General features: G+C 35.4%; 1 protein-coding gene across 10 annotated transcripts in view; it reads right to left on the bottom strand.

Moving 5' to 3' along the window:
- Nucleotides 1–1358: 1358 nt before the first annotated feature.
- Fmr1 (fragile X messenger ribonucleoprotein 1) overlaps nt 1359–22543 on the bottom strand; it is a 37830-nt gene continuing 16645 nt past the window's right edge. For 4 of the 10 annotated variants that reach the window (XM_006229530.5, XM_063279814.1, XM_063279816.1 and 1 more), the window contains 10 exons: nt 20342–20512; nt 20147–20225; nt 17092–17201; nt 15626–15757; nt 15087–15149; nt 12909–12995; nt 10278–10473; nt 8644–8826; nt 7922–8004; nt 1359–3736 (listed from right to left, as the gene is read on the bottom strand). In XM_006229530.5, the coding sequence (XP_006229592.1) occupies nt 3626–3736; nt 7922–8004; nt 8644–8826; nt 10278–10473; nt 12909–12995; nt 15087–15149; nt 15626–15757; nt 17092–17201; nt 20147–20225; nt 20342–20512 (1215 nt within the window). In that variant the 3' untranslated portion in view covers nt 1359–3625. Of the gene's footprint in view, nt 3737–7921; nt 8005–8643; nt 9560–10277; nt 10474–12908; nt 12996–15086; nt 15150–15625; nt 15758–17091; nt 17202–20146; nt 20226–20341; nt 20513–22543 lie in introns of those variants that run through there. The other 6 variants (XM_006229531.5, XM_017601917.3, XM_006229532.5 and 3 more) reach the window with 6 other exon arrangements.

The following is a 22543-nucleotide window of genomic DNA, read 5'->3' as shown; positions in this document are numbered from 1 at the left end:
AGTATCTGTCCACAGCACAAGGCCTGCCTTGTAATATGAAGATTCAAATTGGGGCTTACATGTCAATCAGCCTGAGTCTAGATGACTGCTTTCAGCAGTTGTTTGTGAACACCAGCTGCTAGCAATTGTAACCTTGGGTGTCAGAGTGCACTGCAGGACACTTAAATTGGCCTAGGATTTGGGCAAAGCCCTGTTGGCAATCAAGACTGTCATTCCTTTTGAACTCCCACACTTACCTGCAAATCTGATTGTTTACAGTTCTACAAAGGCTTTCCTCACATTCAACTTCAGTTTGGCTTTTTATATCCTTAACAGTATCTCCTCACTTTGAAATTTAAATGCCTTAGTTATACCAAACTTGAAATTTTCCTGAAAATACTGGGTTTTCAATGTATAAATAAATACTACAGGCAAACCTGTTTCTCTTGCCTTTTTCACTGACTCCATGCCAGTCCTGTTTGGATTGTGGCCCTCTTATGTGGTTCATCTAATTCTGTGTGACTTGGCAGTGAACAATATACAAGGGATATGTACAGTCCATTAATTCAATAACTTTCCCATCATAATTTTATCTTTAAGCTTTCTCCACATAAAATGTTAATGTCCAATACAGAGGTTAATGATAGCAGCAAACCACTGAACTGAGAATAGGACCCCTTGGGGGCAATTAGAGGAAGGATTGAAAGAGTTGAAGGAGCTTGCAACCCCCTAAGAACAACAATACCAACAAACCAGAGCTTCCAGGGACTAAACCACTACCCAAAGACTATACATGGACTGACCCAGGGCTCCAACTGCATATGTAGCAGAGAATAGCCTTGTTGGGGCACCAGTGGAAGGGAAAGCCCTTGGTCATGCCAAGGGTGGAACCCCCCAGTGCAGGGGAATATGGGGGAGGGCAATAAGGGGGATGTATAGGGGGAATACCCATATGAGGGAGGGAGAGGGGAGGGGAGGGAATGGGGGCTTATGGACAGGAAACCTGGAAGGGGAATAACCTTTGAAATATAAAATAAAAAATTAAAAAAAAAAACCGTCGCACTGATAAACAGGCTGGGAGGGATGGCTCAGCAGCTAAGAGCACTTACTCCTCTTCTATAAGATCTGGGTTCAGTTTCCAGCACCTACATGGTAGCTGACAGCAACCTATATCTTGAGTTTCAGAGGATCTGACTCCCTCTTCTGATCTCTGCACACACACGCATGCATGCACGCACGCACACACGCACGCACGAAAAAAAGGACCATGTAAAATGATCATTTGCTTTGAATGATAAGTATCTCCTCCAATCCCAACACATTATTTTTGTCATTTGTGCCGAAATTTAAAACCGGAGCAAACATCTGTCACACTAGTATTTTGCTTTTTCATAAGTGCAACTTTTTAATAAAAATTTACATCTAGATAAGATAAACAATCTCCAGATTTTTGAAACTTTAATAAGATTTTAAAAACATGACTTTGAACTGAAAAACATACACATTTTGCACACAAATATTGTAATATGAATCAACTCCAACTCCATTTGAAAACATGTGAATCAAATTACAGTTTTAGAAGTTAGTAATTCACATTTAAGCAAGTTAGCGCCTTGCTGAATTCAGCCTTTGTAAAAAAGAGACTTAGTGCATATTTTAACCGGTACATTGTGACTGTGTACCAATTGTTGATATTTCACCTTATTAAACAAGATTACGATCTTGAAAGTTGGTAAATAACGGCTAATCTCCTATGACATGTGAAATTTCCAATGGTAACAGTTACATTTTGTAACAGAACACTTTCTATAGATTTCTTTCCTATCTTAAAATTTTTAAAAGCAATCATTGTAAAGATTGCATCAACATCAATTTAGCAGAGGAAGATCAAACTTTATTGAAACTGCTTGCATACAAAATATATTGCACTATAACCAAACAAATGTCAACATAAAATCCAATCTGTTGTCGCTAATATGTACAGAGAATATTGCCCAAGAGCAGTTACATTACAAGGTCATTCTACCTTGGTTAATTATCTACAGTATTTTAAACTGAACAGCTTACAGATGATGTGTGCAAGGTACCAATTTCTGTTTTCAAATACTATACATTCCCAGAATAAATAACTAGAAATCAACATTAAATGTTTGGCAATACTTTTTAAAAGACATTTTAATATTTGTGAAATCATGTGCAGTTTGTTGCCATTTTATATGCTTATTTGTATGCAAGGAAAACTAAATGAAAAATGAAAAATTCAAAGAAACAAATTCACAAAGTACATCAGAGGCAGAACTTCGGTTTGTACGGCTCTGTACAGTTTCAGTGGTACCCCTACTCGGAGTTATTTTTTAAGAAAAATATAACATCTCAGAGTGAAGGTCCTTCACATATTTTTCTTCAGTAAATTTCATTCATTAAAAAGAGAAAAAAAACAAAAAATAAGACTTGACACATCAAAAGGAAAAAAATGAATTATTTTTAACTAATTGTAGGCCTGTTTTTCAGTTCTGCTTATACATTAGACTTCGTATTTCAAAGCTACAAAACATTTAACCTGCTTTCAATGTTTCTCAAACAAAGTACCTATATACTTTTGAGGGTTATTATGTATTTATGAAGATGACCTTCATATCTCCCCAAAATAAGCTTTAATGTAAAATATGAATGAAAAACTTGACAAAACTTGGGGAGGACAAAAGAAAAAGGTTCTAAGTTGAAATTCGTCATCAGGCCAAAGAGCAGGCATATCCTACTAACTTTCGACCAGGAAGATTTGCAAGTAGCTGAAAACATCTTTAGCCTCTCCCAAACGAAAAGATAGTTATTTCTTTTCCTGTCTATACAGAAAAATTACACATCCCTTCCAATAACACTATTTGTCATACTTCAGTGCAACAAAACAAAAACGAAAAACAAGTCCTATTCTTTATACTGCCTAAGCTGATGTTTATGTAAGGAAAAAAATATGGAAAGCATGCATTCTTCTATAAAGTACTAATGTTTGACAGGGTTTGCTACATCTTTAACATTTAGTGTTTCCAACTTATCTTCCCTGAACTCTGCATCCAAATATAATATTCCTACCTGCCAAGATATAAAAAAGGCACAGATCATACAACTTTTTTGCTAACAAAAATAACAAATGTCACATCACACACATTTCAGGGTCCACTAAAATACTGGAAAAGCGGACCAAAACATAAACTGACACAGGACATGAAATGGCACAGCACTTCATGGAGACTTTAAATGGGACTGAAGACAGAGATCTAGTATGATTACCACAAATGTGATTTACCCAGAAAGACTGAAACGTACTGCTGAGTTATATAGCCCAATGCAGGAAAATGGTCCTAGTTAATAAAGATCACTGCTTAGTATTTTTAAAAAATAAAGTAAAATCCTGCCCTGAAGTGTTAAGTGTACTTAAAAGTTATGCTTCAAATTTCAAGATCTTTTTGTGCAAACTTGGAAGATTGTTGATTATGGCCAATATCCAAAAAATTCTTTGCAGAATTTGTGTTCACCTCATGCCCTGTGCCATCTTGCCTACTATTTGTCTTTGGCCTAATAAAGTTTTCTAAAATGGAGTAAGAATTACGGAAACAGTAGAGGAAATATAACTTCAGAATTATGTAGTTTAGGGTACTCCATTCACGAGTGGTTGCAGCCCATCCACGCTGTCTGGCTTTTCCTTCTTCTGGTTCCGATCTTTCCCGGTGCGCAGCCGGCTCCCTTCACTGGAGGTGCTCTGTAATGGTTTAGTAGGGACATTATTGCAGTTAACTCTGACCTAAAACAAGTCATAGCTGTCATATATACATACACACCAGATGCTACATAAATGGCCTCACAAGAAATAGTAAGCCTGAAATACACATTCCACCTGATAAAGGGGGAAACTGAGGCAGCTGGATCTCTGAGTTCTAGGCCACTCAGTGCTATATAAGTGGAATCCTGTCTCAAAAAAAAGGGGTGGAATGCAGATGAAAATAGAACTATAAGGAATTAAAGCAAGGTAGGCTCTTCATGGGTTTAAGTTTTTAAAACAGTATTATTTAGCTTGAAAACAAAACAGTAGCTATCTCAGTGTGTCTAATCTATAAGAAAAAATTCACTTTGTATTCTCCAACCTTATATTCTAAACAAATAAAAGTGAGATTATTCAAAACAAATTCCTATTATTGGCTAATAGAAGATATATATGCTATAGGGAAAGTATACAGCATACCATAAGGATACTACACATGCACACACTCAGAGCACACATCACAAGAACATATTTCAAAAAGAATGACTTATTCTGCAACAACTGTAAAATCCAAGAGAGACAAAAAATATTGTCTTCCTAAATTGAAGAAGACCTTAGAAGATGGAAAGATCTCCCATGCTCATGGATTGGCAGGATTAATATAGTAAAAATGGCCATTTTACCAAAAGCGATCTACAGATTCAATGCAATCCCCATAAAAATACCAATCCAATTCTTCAAAGAGTTAGACAGAACAATTTGCAAATTCATCTGGAATAACAAAAAACCCAGGATAGCTAAAACTATCCTCAACAATAAAAGGACTTCAGGGGGAATCACTATCCCTGAACTCAAGCACTATTACAGAGCAATAGTGATAAAAACTGCATGGTATTGGTACAGAGACAGACAGATAGACCAATGGAACAGAATTGAAGAACCAGAAATGAACCCACACACCTATGGGCACTTGATTTTTGACAAAGGAGCCAAAACCATCCAATGGAAACAAGATAGCATTTTCAGCAAATGGTGCTGGTTCAACTGGAGGTCAGCATGTAGAAGAATGCAAATCCATCCATGCTTATCACCCTGTACAAAGCTTAAGTCCAAGTGGATCAAGGACTTCCACATCAAACCAGATACACTCAAACTAATAGAAGAAAAACTAGGGCAGCATCTCGAACACATGGGCACTGGAAAAAATTTCCTGAACAAAACACCAATGGCTTATGCTCTAGGATCAAGAATCGACAAATGGGATCTCATAAAACTGCAAAGCTTCTGTAAGGCAAAGGATACTGTGGTTAGGACAAAACGGCAACCAACAGATTGGGAAAAGATCCTTACCAATCCTACAACAGATAGAGGGCTTATATCCAAAATATACAAAGAACCCAAGAAGTTAGACTGCAGGGAGACAAATAACCCTATTAAAAAATGGGGTTCAGAACTAAACAAAGAATTCACAGCTGAGGAATGCCGAATGGCTGAGAAACACCTAAAGAAATGTTCAACATCTTTAGTCATAAGGGAAATGCAAATCAAAACAACCCTGAGATTTCACCTCACACCAGTGAGAATGGCTAAGATCAAAAACTCAGGTGACAACAAATGCTGGCGAGGATGTGGAGAAAGAGGGACACTCCTCCATTGTTGGTGGGATTGCAGACTGGTACAACCATTCTGGAAATCAGTCTGGAGGTTCCTCAGAAAACTGGACATTGAACTGCCTGAGGATCCAGCTATACCTCCCTTGGGCACATACCCAAAAGATGCCCCAACACATAACAAAGACACGTGCTCCACTATGTTCATAGCAGCCTTATTTATAATAGCCAGAAGCTGGAAAGAACCCAGATGCCCTTCAACAGAGGAATGGATACAGAAAATGTGGTACATCTGCACAATGGAATATTACTCAGCTATCAAAAACAATGCCTTTATGAAATTCGTAGGCAAATGGTTGGAACTGGAAAATATCATCCTGAGTGAGGTAACCCAATCACAGAAAAACACACATGGTATGCACTCATTGATAAGTGGCTATTAGCCCAAATGCTTGAATTACCCTAGATGCATAGAACATATGAAACTCAAGACGGATGATCAAAATGTGAATGCTTCACTCCTTCTTTAAAAGGGGAACAAGAATACCCTTGGCAGGGAATAGAGAGGCAAAGATTAAAACAGACACAGAAGGAACACCCATTCAGAGCCTGCCCCACATGTGGCCCATACATATACAGCCACCCAATTAGACAAGATGGATGAAGCAAAGAAGTGCAGGCCGACAGGAGCCGGATGTAGATCTCTCCTGAGAGACACAGCCAGAATACAACAAATACAGAGGCGAATGCCAGCAGCAAACCACTGAACTGAGAATAGGACCCCCGTTGAAGGAATCAGAGAAAGAACTGGAAGAGCTTGAAGGGGCTCGAGAGACCCCTTATGAACAACAATGCCAAACAACCAGAGCTTCCAGGGACTAAGCCACTACCTAAAGACTATACATAGACTGACCCTGGGCTCCAACCTCATAGGTAGCAATGAACAGCCTAGTAAGAGCACCAGTGGAAGGGGAAGCCCTTGGTCCTGCCAAGACTGAACCCCCAGTGAACGTGATTGTTGGGGAGAGGGCAGCAATGGGGAAAGGATTGGGAGGGGAACACCCGTAAAGAAGGGGAGGGGGAGGGATTAGGGGGATGTTTGCCCGGAAACCCGGAAAGGAAATAACATTTGAAATGTAAATAAGAAATACTCAAGTTAATAAAAAAAAATATTGTCTTCCTATGACAGCTTCACCTGAATGAAAACTCAACTAACCATTTCAAAAGCTAACCTTTAGTTCCCACCTTTACATGCATCATGGTATCAGTAAGTTTTCCTATACTAAAAGTTCCACCCGATCCTTTAGAAATCTCTTTTATAGCCGCTTCAAAGTCTAAATAGTAGGGGCTGGGAAGATGGCTCAGCAGTTCAGAGCCCCTGTTGTTCCAGAGGATCTGGGTTCAGTTCCCATGTGCCCACATGGTGGCTCACAATCACCTCTTAACTCCAGTTTCAGAGGATCCAATGCCTGATGTACCTACACACTCATACACATAAAATACATACATAAAAAAAAAAAGCAAAAAGACATTGAAATTCCAAATAATGTTCTAGCATAAATTTTTGATCTTAGTTTGTATCGGTCTAGGAACCTGTACTTCAGTAAGAAGAGTCAGATGGTCCTCTAATTTGAATAACTTGAATTGTGAGGAACAGAATGCCAAGGGGAAATCTGGGAACAATGATTTGTAGAACTAAAATCCCAGGAAGGTTTGAAGATTAACGTAATTTAAAAATAACATTCTAAGGGGTATAAACTATTTTAAGTTGTCAGTGGTGAACACTATTTGCCTTTTTAATCTGGTCCTTCAGAAAGGACCATGTCATGAAGTTAAAGACTCTCTTAGAGTTGGGATGGATTCAGAAGATTCTACTTTAACATTTTTGAGTTAAAATTAGCTAATCATGTGTGTTGGTTTCTAGGCAGAAGGAAACACTTATTACTTGCTTTAAAAATTCAGAGTTAACATTACCAATAAAGTGAATGAGAACATGAGTTTTGAGACGCAGATACCAATGTTTGAATGGCTATCACTGCACCACATGCTAGCTAAGTAACTGTGGACACTGAACTGCAGCCTCTGCTTACTCACCTATAAATTGGATATAAAACTTCTTACCTCAGTGGATTACTGTAAGATTAGGTGAGATAAAATACACATGAAGCTCTTAGTAAAGGTGCCTGGATATATTCAGGGAATAAATCTGAAATTACTTAACTATTTAAGCACTGACAATAACTGATTTGAGAAGGGATCCTCAGACTAGATTGTGCATGTAAATAAACAGCAGACCTAAAGGGTATGGATACGAGCTGGACACCATAAGCCCTATCTTACCATGAATACAAGACAGATGAGGAAAACAGGCTATCCCTGCAATTAAAGGGAGAGGGTAGCACATTTCATTCAGCATATTTTGTTTGCTGTAAATGTAATGCTGTAGAAAAGGTATTTCATATAGTATGAATTTATGAAATCTTTGAACATGCTGAAAAATAAAGCAAAGTAACCTCTCTACTCTCAAATGGCCATATTCAAACTACTTAGACAGAAAGAATCACATAAGCTTTACCTGCAGGGATCCATCAGTTGTTCTTCCTTTAGTCTCTCTTGGATTACGTGGACGATTATCTGTTCGGGAATGATCGTCATTTCCTATATATTTTAAAAAATGTTTTAACAGTTACTGACTCTAAAACATTTGCTCAAAATTCTCTAGACCCATCAGACCAACAATAGAAGCTAAGATGTAGGAAAGCGCCTATCAATTCCAACTATCCAAGTTAATAATCTAGTCTGGTAACAAGAAACAAAACATTTGGAAAGTAAAGCTTATGAATCAACATGTCAATCTGGATTAACAATTGGATACCGGTTAGGTACTGCAAAGAAAGTAAATTAGTTATCTCTAGTTATTCATAGTTTCCATAAGTCATAAGGAAGCCTGTCTAATATTCTGTCATACAAATGAAAAAGGAATCATTTGTATGATGATAAGCATAAAACAGTACCTAGCACCAAGATTTTTCACTTGGCTTCAAACAGCTAACAGTTTACTTTTAATCTTTCTCTCTCTTTAAAAACACTGCTGCATTTTTATTATTTGGGGGTGTATCTGTGTAGAGGCACATATCCCACAGCTCATGTATAGGCCAGAATCTAAGTAGTAGGAGTCACTGCACTCTTTTCACCATGTGGGTCCTGGAGATTGAACTAGGGTTTCAGGATTGGCAGTCAGTACCTTTATCCACTGAGCCATCTTACTGGCCCTTAACCTTTACTTCTCAGATATACCTTTGAAACCTCCTCCTCTTCCTCTTCCTCCTTGTCCTCTTCCGCCTCCTCCACGCCGCCGTCCGTCTCCTCTGCGCAGGAAGCTCTCCCTCTCTTCCTCTGTTGGAGCTAATGACCAATCACTGAGTTCGTCTCTGTGGTCAGATTCTGTTTCAGAAGCATTTGATGCTTCAGAATTAGTTCCTATCGAGAGTTAAAAGTTATATACCATTGTCTGATATAAAAAAAAAAGGTTAACAGAAGCTTCCAGAGATGAAGTTTCAGGGGTGATTCAATATTCTATTTAGAAGCCTACCAAAGAATATACTCATCCGTGTTTTAAAACAAGTAATTTTAAATTCAAAGTGAAGGGCTCGCCATATTTGAAGTAATTTTTGTTATACATTTTTCAAAAGGTGTTTTGTTAGCTGCCTAAGTTCAGATCTGAATGTGCCATATCTTTAAATAGCTGTTATCAATAGAGGAAAAATTGTCTATAATAATGTAATACTTTGATAATCAAAACTTCTATAATGAGAGCTTTTAGTAGACACAGGGACACATTTTTGCCAACTGTAAAAGCACCCAATAAAGGCCACCATGATTGTTGTGTCTCAGGGAAGAGGCTCTTGTGGGATTATCCCCAATGAAAGGGGATATGCATTCCTGATGCATGGCCCACAATCTCCCTCCCACTCCCAGTGGAATGACTGAACAAAGAATCACTATAAGACAACTGTTTATGTCTGAGGGGGTTAATGATATAGGGGATGGGAGTGGGGGAAAAGAGCTCCATAGTGTGGTGGAAATTCATTGGTCAAAAGAACAAACTGATGGGAGGAGGGTTAAGGGTTAGGTTCAAAGTTGGCCTTTTGAGTAGGTGTCTTTCCCCACTCTGGAATATCACCTCTACTACCTCTCTCTTCCTCTGTTGGAGCTAATGAGCAATTATAGCTTCACCATTATAGCGTCACTCCTGTGGATCTTGAAGGCTTTTCCATCTTAAAGAGTTCCCTTTTGAAATGCAAATATTTGTGAGATGGATTATACCTTATACCATCATTAGCAAGTTACATAGTAGATACATAGTTGAGCAAGAAAGACAGTAGGAACTCGTAGCTGGGCACTGGTTTCACTGAAAGTTACTGGGAGAAAAGAAAGAAGCACGGATAGAAGAGCTGGGAAGGCAAAGAGACACTTCGCCTACTTCTTGACTGTGCCTATGGCTGACTTTGGCCATGCCACTCAAAATCATCTTATGAGCCATAGGATGCAGACCCCTGATTTACACAGTCCATCCAGCAAGTATGACCAGCACATGCCTGACAAAAAATGAGCCACAGTACACAAATGAAAAAAGTTTTGGCTATACAGTAATAAAATCAGGAGAATTCTTAAGTCATCAACACACAAGGGCTTAAGCGGATTTATCCCCAATTAGAATATGGACAGAACTTACAACTGCCCTGTGAACTATGTGTGTCATTAACGGGCTTTTACTCTACATGTCTCTTAAAACACAATTTGACCCACTGTGAGTTGGAAACCATGTAGTGAGAAATTGTTATAATGGAGTATTCTAATGAATATTAGAGATTAGCAGCTATTAAGTCTAGGAACAGATAAAGTTACTGAGGAAAATGCTTAGTTTGTACCTGAAGTATATCCAGGACCGCGTCTGCCGTGCCCCCTATTTCTGTAAGGTCTACTACCTCGACCCATTCCTTGACCATCATCAGTCACATAGCCTTTTTCCTTATCTGTACGATTTGGTGGTGGTCTAGAACTAGCTCCAATTTGTCGCAACTGCTCATCAATTTGTAATCTCTCCAAACGCAACTGGTCTACTTCCTATTTAAAATATACAAGATAACAGTAAAAATAATTTGACATTTTACTTAGTAATACCTTTCTCCTTTTCATCAGATAAAAAGTATACTGGAAATATGTCAATTTCAGTTCTAAATTTATAGTAAACACTGTTAACACAGAATTATTAGGAAATTGAATGGTCTCCTCAAAAAGAAAAATTACTGTAGATACACTTACTGATGTCAATACTTAGAAATATAACAAAAACACTCAGTTTTAAAGTTATATTGAGTAAATTTGAGTGATTTGGCACTGCTATTCAATTAGTCTATGGATAAGGCAGAGATACATTAGTTTGGGGACTTTTTGATATAAGATTGACTAAAACAATACTAAAAAGTATAAAAATACAGATAAATGACAGACATTTAAGGTTCAATCAACTAACCTTAAAAAAAAATCACACATAAATGAGCTCAATGAAATTATTTTGTCAGTTAATATTCTAATTTACTACGTATTGTGCTTGGGATATATTTTTAAAAGAATATGTACTATTTTGGATATAATTATATAATTATGGATCACTTATTTTCAATGGATTAAGCATGCTAATATTCCTTTCTATGAAGGGGAGGAAATCTCTAGGTTTCACATCAAAATACCTAGCTCTTCCATCACACCTTGAAAAACTCTTAAAATATTAAAAATATTAAAACTCTGCTTAAACAAGTATTGCAAACAAAATATACTGGGTTGAACAAAATATATCAACTCCAGGATCCACTGATAGACCCTTATACAAAGTATGTACAATAACATGGGATCTGTCAAATCCAGATGAAACTTCCCCTTTAATCCTTGCCTTTCTAGCATATCCATGAGCATCCCACTTATTAGCTACCGGGAATGAGATCTGTAACTATAGCAAATATTCAGTGTGTCTGTCAAGAAAAGGTCATTGAAACTAAGTTGTCAAAATCTTGGTTCTGACATGTGGGGGAAAAATGGTCAGACTGCAAATTCAGAGAACTTTACTTGCTCTCTAAACCAGAATCTATAATAAACTGGGTAGGAAAAAGGAAAGACTAGCTGAATGAGTGGCTTCCTGCAAATGTATATTTCTAGATAATAAAATGTGTTATCTAGATATTGCATAAGAGAATGGTATTCCAGTTATTCTACTTAGGCAAAGCGGTAAGTTTGGTGAGATGCTAGACCCAACCGAAAGATGATTTGGTGATGATAAGAATGGCAACGGAACAGCTGCCAGTAACAGACAAAATATTCAATAGAGAAAAATAAATCAAAATATCTAAGAAAAAGCATTAATTGAAAGACAAGGAACATGATATAATGTAGCCCTGTCTATCTAGGTCACAATAATTATTTTTAGTGAAGATTATAAAGGAAAACATACAACAGATTGCACATAAAACACTGTCCAACAAAAAAATAAATAAGCAAATCAAAGTGGCATCCTACCCATGCAAACCTTGCTGGATGAAACCTTCTCACTTTTATTTATTAACTGACCACTATTAAGAATGAACGAAATGACCAGGTACTGCACCATCTTTTCCTTTCACTCTCACTTACTAGCAGACTGATTCACATTTTATTCTTTAAATGAGCAAACATATCTTAAATTAGTATCATAAATAAGATAGATCTTAGATTATTTTGTAGACTTTTTAAAAAGACCTATAGAATAATTCTGGTGTATATTTTAACAAATAAGACATTGTAACAATGAAAACAATTAAGATTTCATTCCATTAAATTTTATATTTGGGCCAAAGAGAAATTGAAAAAGCATTTAGTGTAGGGCAGTGACTAGCCTAGAATCAAGCTACTTCATAGATGTATTGCCAATCCCATGCTCTTTTTACTAATAGCCTCTGGGTTCCTACTTCCCAGCTTGCAAGCTAAAGGAGGCATAACAATGAATTCAGTAAGATGAGCTTATACAAGAAAGCACAAGTAGTTTATATTTTGATTAACAATATAGAGAAAAGTATGAAGAGTAAATATTTAAACAGAAGACTTCACAAAATGCCAGAATTTCCTTGATAAATAACATAGGAGGGACAACAAAGGCAAGTACACACAAAATTTAGATTGGAAAACACCCATAAAAGCTAGAAGTTTCAAATATGTACATGCATATATGTATATATATATATATGTATATGTACATATAACAATCATTAATTGACTCTAAGGGTTTAACATAAGTATAACTATAAATATAGGAATGTATTGAGAATTGGGATATTACCCCTAGGGTGCACAATTAAAAATTAAGTTTTTAGAAGAAATAAACTAAAACAATGTATTTTATCTATTATTTTTACAAGGTCATATACTGTTATGCACAGCTTAAAAGGATCCTAGTTTTGGAAGGATTTACTATACAGTTTTTAATAATTAAGCACAAGAAGATTATAAGTTAAAAGTCATCCTGTCCTCACCTTTAAGTAGTTCAGGTGATAATCCAAAAGAACAGTGGCATTAGCGATGCTGTCTTTTGTTCCCACAAAAACAAATGGTACCATCCCCTGAAAAAGAAATCGTAACAGTGAACCTAAAGAACTAGTGATGGTTAATCTGAAAACAAAAACAAAACCCTAATGACTAAATCCCTAGCACAGGGTCTGCTGAGCAATGAAGTATATTTCTCTAAAATATAAATCAATATGCAAAATGAAGGGCAGATCAATATAGTGATTTCTTAAATATCATATTGTTTAAAGACTACCATTTAATGTTGGCAACATAATAAATACTCAACTAAAAATTAGGCAAGTTTTATCATGGTAAGTAAGATGAATAGTTATGCTTTAATTCACTGACTGTTAAGATTTACCTAAATCAAATTAAGTTTAAAATCAGATACCAAGGATACAAATCTAAAAACTCAATTTTGCCAACCAAATTAGCAGAATTCATATCATGAACAAAAATTAAAATTTAAATTAAAATATACTTGAGTACTTTGTATAAGAACAAAAATCAAGGCAAAATCATAAGCATAATATTTAATAAGTGTAGAAAATTTCAAAAATATACTAGAAAAATCTTACAAAGTTCAATCATAAAAACTTTGATCTTCTATGAATACCACTTTAATATAGTGGTTATTTAAAAGGTACAATCTAATTATTTGTATTTCTCATCAGCATAAGAGAAGGAAAAAAACCCAAACCATTCCATATCACAACCAGTAGGGAAGTCTAGCCACAGTGTACAAAGAGGGGACAGATAAGACACAATCTAGGCTGAGAATAGTTTAATCATTTTGCTATCGAAGAAATACATAGTTATTGATACTCACACACAACTAATAAAAAGTGTTACAAGTGATTGGCAAGGTGTAGGAGACCGAGAAGCTGTCCCTTGAGCAAAGTGTCACTCTTTCCTAAAGAACATTTCCTAGAACATGTAACTATTGTCGGGATGCTTTCCCTGGTTATATTCAGTATACAGTAGGCTCAGAATAGGAAGGAAAGGACACAGGATTTTCTATATCCTTGTACAAGAATGTTACTTTGATGAAGAATAAAACTGAACCACCCGAAAATATTGCTTATACGGTAGGCAAGGCACTGCTTCCTAGTAGCAGTGACTATCTGAACTACCAGGTGCTGAAGAGAACTTTTCTTTTTTGCACTACAATATAAAAAGTGCCCCCCCCAATATCATTCTTTTTCTCCCTAACATAGTCACCAACACAATAACTGTACTATTTCCACATGCTAACTATCAAGTCATAGAATACTACCTGCTTTCCAAGAAATCACCAAAATAAGCTTTTAATTCTGTGCTGTAGATTTAATTAGGCTGAATTTGAAGAACATCATTTAAACCTACTTTCTCTTATAGCATGGTACAAACTATTAGAGTATCCAGGGACAACTCAAGTGTCTAATCAGAAGATCTAAATAAACTGGAAATATAGAATACCAATATTAAGACAAAGTGATTCTCTTTTTCAAGATGACAACAGGAATGCCCAACAGAAAGGAGTATCCAATTCACTTGCAGTTTTAGTTCTTTGTATAAAATGAGATTTTTGCTTTTAGTCTTTTCTGAGTTATACCATCCCTAATTTAAGCAATTCTCATATACCAGGCAAGGGACCCTGACATCAAGGAGCTTACAATGTGGTTGAAGAGACCAACAAGAAAACATCTAAAAACATGCTCTTGGGTGAGCACACAGGAAGGTGGAGCAGGTGGGAGACCTGTGGTAGGTACACAAGGAAAGCTTCACACACAACAGGGTCAAAATGATAAGGCAAATGCAGGAAAAAACCAGTCTGGGTAGAATAAACCCACACTTGGGTTTCTAGTGTGCACATCTAGATAGCAGCAAAGCTGATAAGTTTTAGAGAATTCCAAAAACTTCAGTAGGGATTAAACTTCCTAGAAGACACAGCGGGAAGACTGGTAGAAAATGACACTGGACATGTAAGGGAAGAACTTCTAAGTGGAATGATTGAGATTTAGCTCAGGGCTGTGGATTCAAATACCCACAAACACTCCTCCACCAGCCCCCAACCATGAGGCTCATTTTTAGTCTTTCTTAACAAGGGGAATAAACATTAAAATATCAACTTAAAATGTATTTTTCAAGGAATGGTTTCCTACCTGCCAAGCCTTGGGTTCAGGTTTCTGGGGTCCCCCTGCTACAATTGATGAAACCACTAACACCTAAAGTAGTATAAGGAATGCAAGTGATGTGATTAACTATTATGAATGAAACACAGAAGCCTGAACGCAGGACTTTCACTGCAGGACTTCTAAATCCATTTCTAAATAGTTAGGTTAGTTCAAATAGTGAAAACCACTTTCTAAAATATGGCTTTAAGAAGTAACTAACATATCTAATAGAAGGTACACTTTGAGTTATAACACCTGCAAAATTTAAGGAGTTATAGCATGAAAAAAAAGTCCACCCTCAACAGAAAAAAAATGACCCCATTAGGTTTATAGCTTAAGATTTGTCACTGTGAATAAATTGAAAAATTACTTGTTTTGTAATCTCATATGGTATCAATCCTATGTGAAAACCTAGAGTAAGAGTAGCCTACAAATCTAACCAGAGAGAAGAGCCCAAATAACAAATGTGGAGTCTCTGTCAAAGAAATTACTCTCGGTGTGGTTAGAGGTGACAAGTTAATTCTTACCCTCTGGACTTTTGTACTGTTAGGTTGAGAAAAATGGGTGTTTTCCTTTGTATCTAAATGTTTCTTTTCTTCAGAGGAATTAGATCCAACCCTTGAATTATTGGAAGGTAGGGAACTTGGTGGCAAATTTTCCTTGATAAAAAATATAAAACACAAAAACAATTCCAATTTTATGAGTATTTAGTTCTATTACCATGTCAATGACGGGTTTTGTTAAGCATAGCCACTTAAATATTTATAAAGAAATCTGATAATTCTACATATTAGGAACAAACAGTTTAAAATTCACATTTTCCATTAACAATGATGTTTAAGAATATACTTTACTAGAAAGTATTTTGACATATATAAAGCTACAGGGCATAAAAATTATGTAATTAAAAAACAAGTCAGGGGGTAGAGAAAGATGGCTTTTAGTAGAGGTTAAGGGAATACACTGTTCTTGCAGTGGAACCAAGTTTGGTTTCTAGTACTTGTTGCAGGCAGCTTACAACCAAGTGTGCTAGCGCTCTCTCGCTCGCTCTCTCTCTCTCTCTCTCTCTCTCTCTCTCTCTCTTTCTCTCTCTCTCTCTCTCTCACACACACACACACACACACACACACACACACACACACACACACTTTACTGAATAAAAAATAAACCTTAAAAAAACACTAAATGGATTTAACTTCAATGAAAAGACTGCTAGTTGATATGAAAATTAAGCTTGTGCATGGACAGTACTTTCAGAGTACAATTGCATCCAGGGTTATGCTGTGCCTTTCCACACTCCATACAAGTACTTAAAAGGTTACAACAATAAGCATATGTCCAGATAGATAGGGTTACAGAAGTCATGTCGGGGGAAGCAATCTTATATGCAAAAAAGGCACACACAGAATGAAAACACTTATCACATAACCCTTAAACAAAAGCATTTATAAAGGTTGTCTATGCATGCTTTTTGTCATTAATTGCTGAACCAGGGATATACACTTTATAGTAGCAAACTCATGACTATCCATAATAAGATCACAAATACAGGTTAAAATTACCCATCTAAAGCCCAGCCTTACAAACGTATAGTAACTGGGTGGTAGTATACACTTTTCGTCCCAAAACTTGTGAAGCAGAGGTAGGTAGTTCTCTGAATTCGAGGTCAGCCTGGTCTACAGAGTGAGTTTCAGGATAGCCAGGGCTACACAGAAAATTTGTTTTGAAAAACAAAAAGCCAAGCCAAACCAAAACAGATAGTCTAGTATCCATAGTATTAGGCATGTCCAATAATTTGAACAATTATCAATAGTAGTAGAGTACATGCCCAGTAGGCTCAACATCCTGGATTTGATTCCAAGTATCACAAAAAGAAAAAAAAAACACATGCACCATTACAGGAGCCTCTGTATTAATACATTAAAAAAATAAAGTCAAGCAAACAAAACTCTTTCCTCTTAGATAAACCAGAAAAATAAGCACCATTACATACCTCTTCTTGTGGGACACTTTTCTCATTTTCAGCTTCGATCCTCACCCTCACAACTCCTGACTTGTCCACAATCTCTTGAATCAGTTTTCCATTTTTTCCTATTACTTTGCCTAAAATAAATAATTCACATTTGGCTCTAAGACATCACTTAAATCCGACAAGCACACTCCACCATGAACCATCCTACACATACACATACGCATTCTGGATTATAAGATTCAAAACAGAAGCTTTTTAGGAAGATAGTTTAATTATAAATTAGTCTCATTGATTAGGTCATTATTTAAACTTGTTTCGTCTGATACTATAGCGGATTAGTACTTGTGAACTGATGGAGTAATTTTGAAATTTTAAAGGTAATTCAAAGAAAACCCTTTGTCTCACATAAGAGTGTATACTTTAAACTCACTGGTACTATGGTATTTGGCACTCTATAAAGCTCTATAAAAGGAATTAAGGAAAAGAAGGCTAATAAAAGTATTTGCTTATTTGACAATTTCAATTCTCATCTAGCTCTTACTCACATTCCCTCATTTATACATACAACCTATTATTAGAATTATGCACGACATATTTGCAAATGATGGTCTTAAAAGTTTCAAAGGAGCTTAGAAAGCTATCTAAATATCTAAAAGGAACAAAAATTCTTCAGGCCAATGTTACTATCAGAGTATTATTTCTATGTATTAGTCACAATATAGAACAGCATGTTCATAGGTAAAGCATACTTTCAGATAACTCAAAACTACAATGAAAAGGCTTGTACGTATTCTTTAGTAAACACCTGTTGAAACTCAGAAAAAAAAATCTAGTAGTAGTAACTGTCTCACTGTAAAAAAAAATCAGTTATATATAAAACTAGGAGATGGCTGCTTTCACAGCCACCATTATGTATGAGTGTAAAGCAAGAATTTACAAATTAAGCGCTACTAATTCTAGAAACCTACACACAAGGCATACCAGATTCTAAGGGGAACCTAAATCACTTATATGAGCCATAGCTGAAATGCTGCTATATTCTTATTTTGCCTCACTGGAGGCAAAATTGGTGAAAAGGGAAAAGTTGCTTCCTAGCTATTTTAAATAAAACACTAGCAAAAGATCTTGCAGAAGGATTCATAGTTCTTATAATTAGAGCCACAGTTTTGACATTATTGCTGTGTATGGCTTCCTTACTCTTTTACCTTGAGCTCTTTTTTCTGGTCAGTGGTAGAGAACAAAACTCATGCTACTAAACCAGGATTTCTAATCTAAAATCTGTGATTATTCTGTTATTATTTCTGCTCTACTCTTCTTCAAATGAAATGTAAGTACATACAAAAAAAACCTACCTGAAGTCTTCCCAATTTTTTTTTCTGTAAAATCCATACATCCTCATGACAGTTGATTTTAATAAAGGTGTAAATTAGCATAAAGAAAAGTAGGATTTTGGTATGCTTCTATTAAGATAGTATCTTAACTACCCTAAGTACTTGTGTCATTGTCAAAGTGTAGAAAGAACAAGCAAATTTTTCAGGAAGATAAACTGGTGTACATACTGAAAAAGGCTTGTGATTACTGTTTGGATCAGTCAGTAGGTGAGACTCGAGAACACTCAAGTAACAGTGATTAAGATATCACCCTGAACTCCTTCCTGACAAACCTTACAAAAACTGATTTCTGAACAAGCCCAGTACTCTTAGTGTTGCAGCATGTCTCATCAAGCCAGAGTTCTCTTGTTTTACTAAGTATAAACTAAAGAAAACTCAATTGGACTGATTGACTGCAATGGGCTTTTTTTTTGGTGTAAAGTAACCTTAAACACCCTCTACATTTAATCCAAGTTCTTCTTTGGTAATTTAATCTAATCTTATATATTGCAGTTACTTCCAAATTCCAACAGAACAATTTACTCTAAGTCTGCTGTAATAAAATAAAGAAGTTATGAATAAATGAAAGAGAACATGGAGTTTCCTTCTGTGCCCAGAATTGTGCTAAGTACTACAAATAACAACACCTCATTAAGCAACTAGACCATGAATTACCACATTGATATACATATTAAGTGAAGGGAAAATATTCTTCTCTCAAGAGCTAAATCAGTCACCCAAAGTCACAATGGTACCAAATATGTATAAACATTTTCACCTACTATAGTACCATCAAAATAAATTTTAACGTACATACATGTTTTTGCCACAATTGTCAGTTCATTCTGTGTTATGTATGTACCATCTATACAATGAGTAGTGTGTTGATAACATTACATTCACATTCTTGTGTTGTAGCATACATGTAAATTAGTTTCACTAGCATTTGTACTTATTAATGGTAAAAAAAGAATACCATGACTCTTGGACACATTTTGGAGTGAGGATCTTGCTATGCCTAACCCATGCTATCCTTGAATTTGTGATCTTTGTGCATCTGCCTCTGTTTCCAGAATGCTGGGCTATTGGCTCGTAATTTTAAATGACATGCTGGAAGATATTACAATTCTATTTTGACAAAATATAGCCTATGAATGTTTTAAGCTATATACATAAAATACATAGAAAGTTTGTTCATTTTATTCTTTTATAAGTGAATTAAGAATGTACCCCCAAATCATTTATAAATTCAAAACATATTTTTAAAAGTACACCTGTGCCTGTTTTTAGTTTGTTCTACTAAAGACAACTGAATAATTTGGGAATGTTAATACTATGTCTAAGCAAGTCATATCCAGATCTTGAGTTCAGAGATAACTGACACAAATGCTATTATTTTATCAAATATCACCAAACTATAAGGAAAACATTCAATGCTATGATAAAAAAAAAGTATGGTTTGAGGCTAGGTAAAAATGATCCTTTCAGACATTTATAAGTCTGAGCTAACAAAGTATTTCTTGTATATCTTCTGAAAAACTATAATCTTGGAGTATATATTTTCTATATACTGTAAGAACAGGCTACATTTCCAAGACTGCTTCAATCAGATTACACTTTTCAGTGATGAAAAGAAATTTAGTATAGAAGTTGTGTACTAGAATTTTATTTTTTGTGGTATATATCAATAGTTATTTTTGACTTACCTACTAAATTTCGTGGAACTTGTATGACATCTTCAGCAAATTCCAGAAAGCTTCTAGCCTTTTTGACTGCATCTTGATCCTAATAAAGAAGGGTGAGTGGGTGTAGTATCAAGGCAAAAAAAAATTGGCATTTGAAATACTGTTTATTTGCTTCTCTGAGGGGGCGGCAATTGGATTTTATAGTGAAATATTTACCTCTCCATAAATATGAAATGTGCAGGTATCCTCATCTAAATCAATAGCAGTGACCCCAGGTACTTTTCTAGCTTGCTGAATATTAGCACCATGAGTACCAATAGCTAGACCCATCAGATCTTCTCGTACGATAAACTGTTCATGAAATCTTGAGGCAAGCTGCCTTGAACTCTGAAGAGAAATGCACAAGTGATTAACTTGTTTTACCAATTATTAAGTCAATTTCATTTAGGCCAGCCATGTAAATTATCTTGACCCTATATATCAGGGTCCTATAAATTGTTACAATAGAAAAACTAATTTTAGAATCATACATAAGTTCTTTTGAGGCTACTGAAGGTCTATGCCATTTAAAAGGTTTTATTGTTGTTGTTATTAACAGAAAAGAGCTTATTGACAGTTTTTCAAGGTTATGTTTGTAAACCTATTTGCAAGGCTGCCTTTGTTAATCAATGATATCCACAATGTAATAATTAAGGAGCAGACAAAATATTCCCAATTAAAAATAGCTCACCTGGTCTGACAGACTCAATTTAATTTAAGTAACAAATAAAAATGTATCTTAAATAAAAAAAATATTTACTGCACTTACAATGGATATATAAATACTTTTTCTAGAAATGGTGACATTTTCATAATATGTTACCAGGTATGGTGGATCTAAACATCCTTCTGTTGAAATGTGGCATTAAGACAACACCCCCGTACTCCCCAAACACAAGGAAAAAAAATCCTAAAACTTTGTGGTTTAGCAGTTAAGAGAACAATCCCAGAATATCGAAATCGCAATTTTTCATTACTTATATGTTCAGAGTCTGTAAGACTTTGTGATCTGAATCCATAAAAGCTTGATGAACTCTTTAATATTCAGCAATGACAAAACGAAGTTCCAATGATACCTCACATATGTGGATAATCACTGTCTTTAAGAAGCATATCAAAATTGAATGTTTAGTTCTAGCATGCCATTAATGAAAACTAAACAGATTAGTGGCTCATGTTGAAAAATGGGTATTTTTTATAAGGATTTATGAACCTCTTTAATATTAGTAGTGAAGAAAATAGGCATGCACATATCATTATTCAACACACCAGATAATTTGAATGAATGAATATATCTAATGTAAACAAGTTTAAAAGAATAATAATTGTTTTAAAGGTAATGGTAGTAAGTACACAAAATCTTCTAGGATTTTCCAAGAAGTCACATTTTTAGATCTTGATTCATTACCCTGCTTCCTTCTTCCCATTGCTAATTTATGGATACATGTAAACCAAAGGTATAGCAAAGGATATTCAAGAAGAATTAGATGCTTAAGAAGAGGTATATGAGTTCATAATACTCACAATGAAATTAAGAAGGCTGCTGTGGCCTAAAAGTTATGAGAAAATCACTAAACCACAAAAGTGTGAACATGGGGGACATCAAGAAAGAATGAGATCAAAAACAAATAAACAAACAAACACCAATCAAACAGACCTCAACAGCCATTTGGCATACAAGTAAAATTTTCCTTTTCTGTTAAGAGTTCATCAATCACACAACAAGTTGAAAAGTGGCAATTTTCACAGTCTTGACTACCTTTTTTCTTAAATAGAAATCTGAAACTGCCCCTTTCTTTTGCTATAGCAACTGATGATTTCCCCTAATGAATAAATATGAGGGACTCTTCAAATTGACAGTAACCTACTTGAGTTGGTACATTAAAACAAAACCTATTTAGTTTCTATGGTAATGAATGGAAGTACTAGATAGTTATCAATGAAAGTAAATGCATGGTGATGACAATTATTGGAGAATTAATAAAAGTAGATAAAATGCACCTTAAGAGACGAAATAGTAAGTTAGGGAAATAGCCTCTGGCAGGAATCTGAAGACAGGAGTTTTAAAGAGTGACAACCAATTAGAATGAAGAAGTTCTATACCCTTTTAAACAGAGATAAACATACATAATGAAAGGAATAAGATTAGATATTTAAATACTCTCTAGTACTTTAATGATAACATGTTACATAGAAGCATTGTCTCACTTTATAGCAGCTTTGACACACTTTTAGTAAAAATGAATGTCCAAAATTTCCTTAAAATATATGACTGCTCTGTAATTTCAAAACATCAGGCATGAAAATTTTAGTATGCTTATATTTTGTACAATTTAAATTTCCAAATTAGAGGAAAATAGGAAATAGTAAATAAACAAG

Source organism: Rattus norvegicus, chromosome X, assembly GCF_036323735.1.
Source record: "Rattus norvegicus strain BN/NHsdMcwi chromosome X, GRCr8, whole genome shotgun sequence".
In the NCBI taxonomy this organism is placed as follows: domain Eukaryota; kingdom Metazoa; phylum Chordata; class Mammalia; order Rodentia; family Muridae; genus Rattus; species Rattus norvegicus.
The sequence above is the reverse complement of the archived record's forward strand: the minus strand, read 5'-3'. Positions and strand labels throughout refer to the sequence as shown.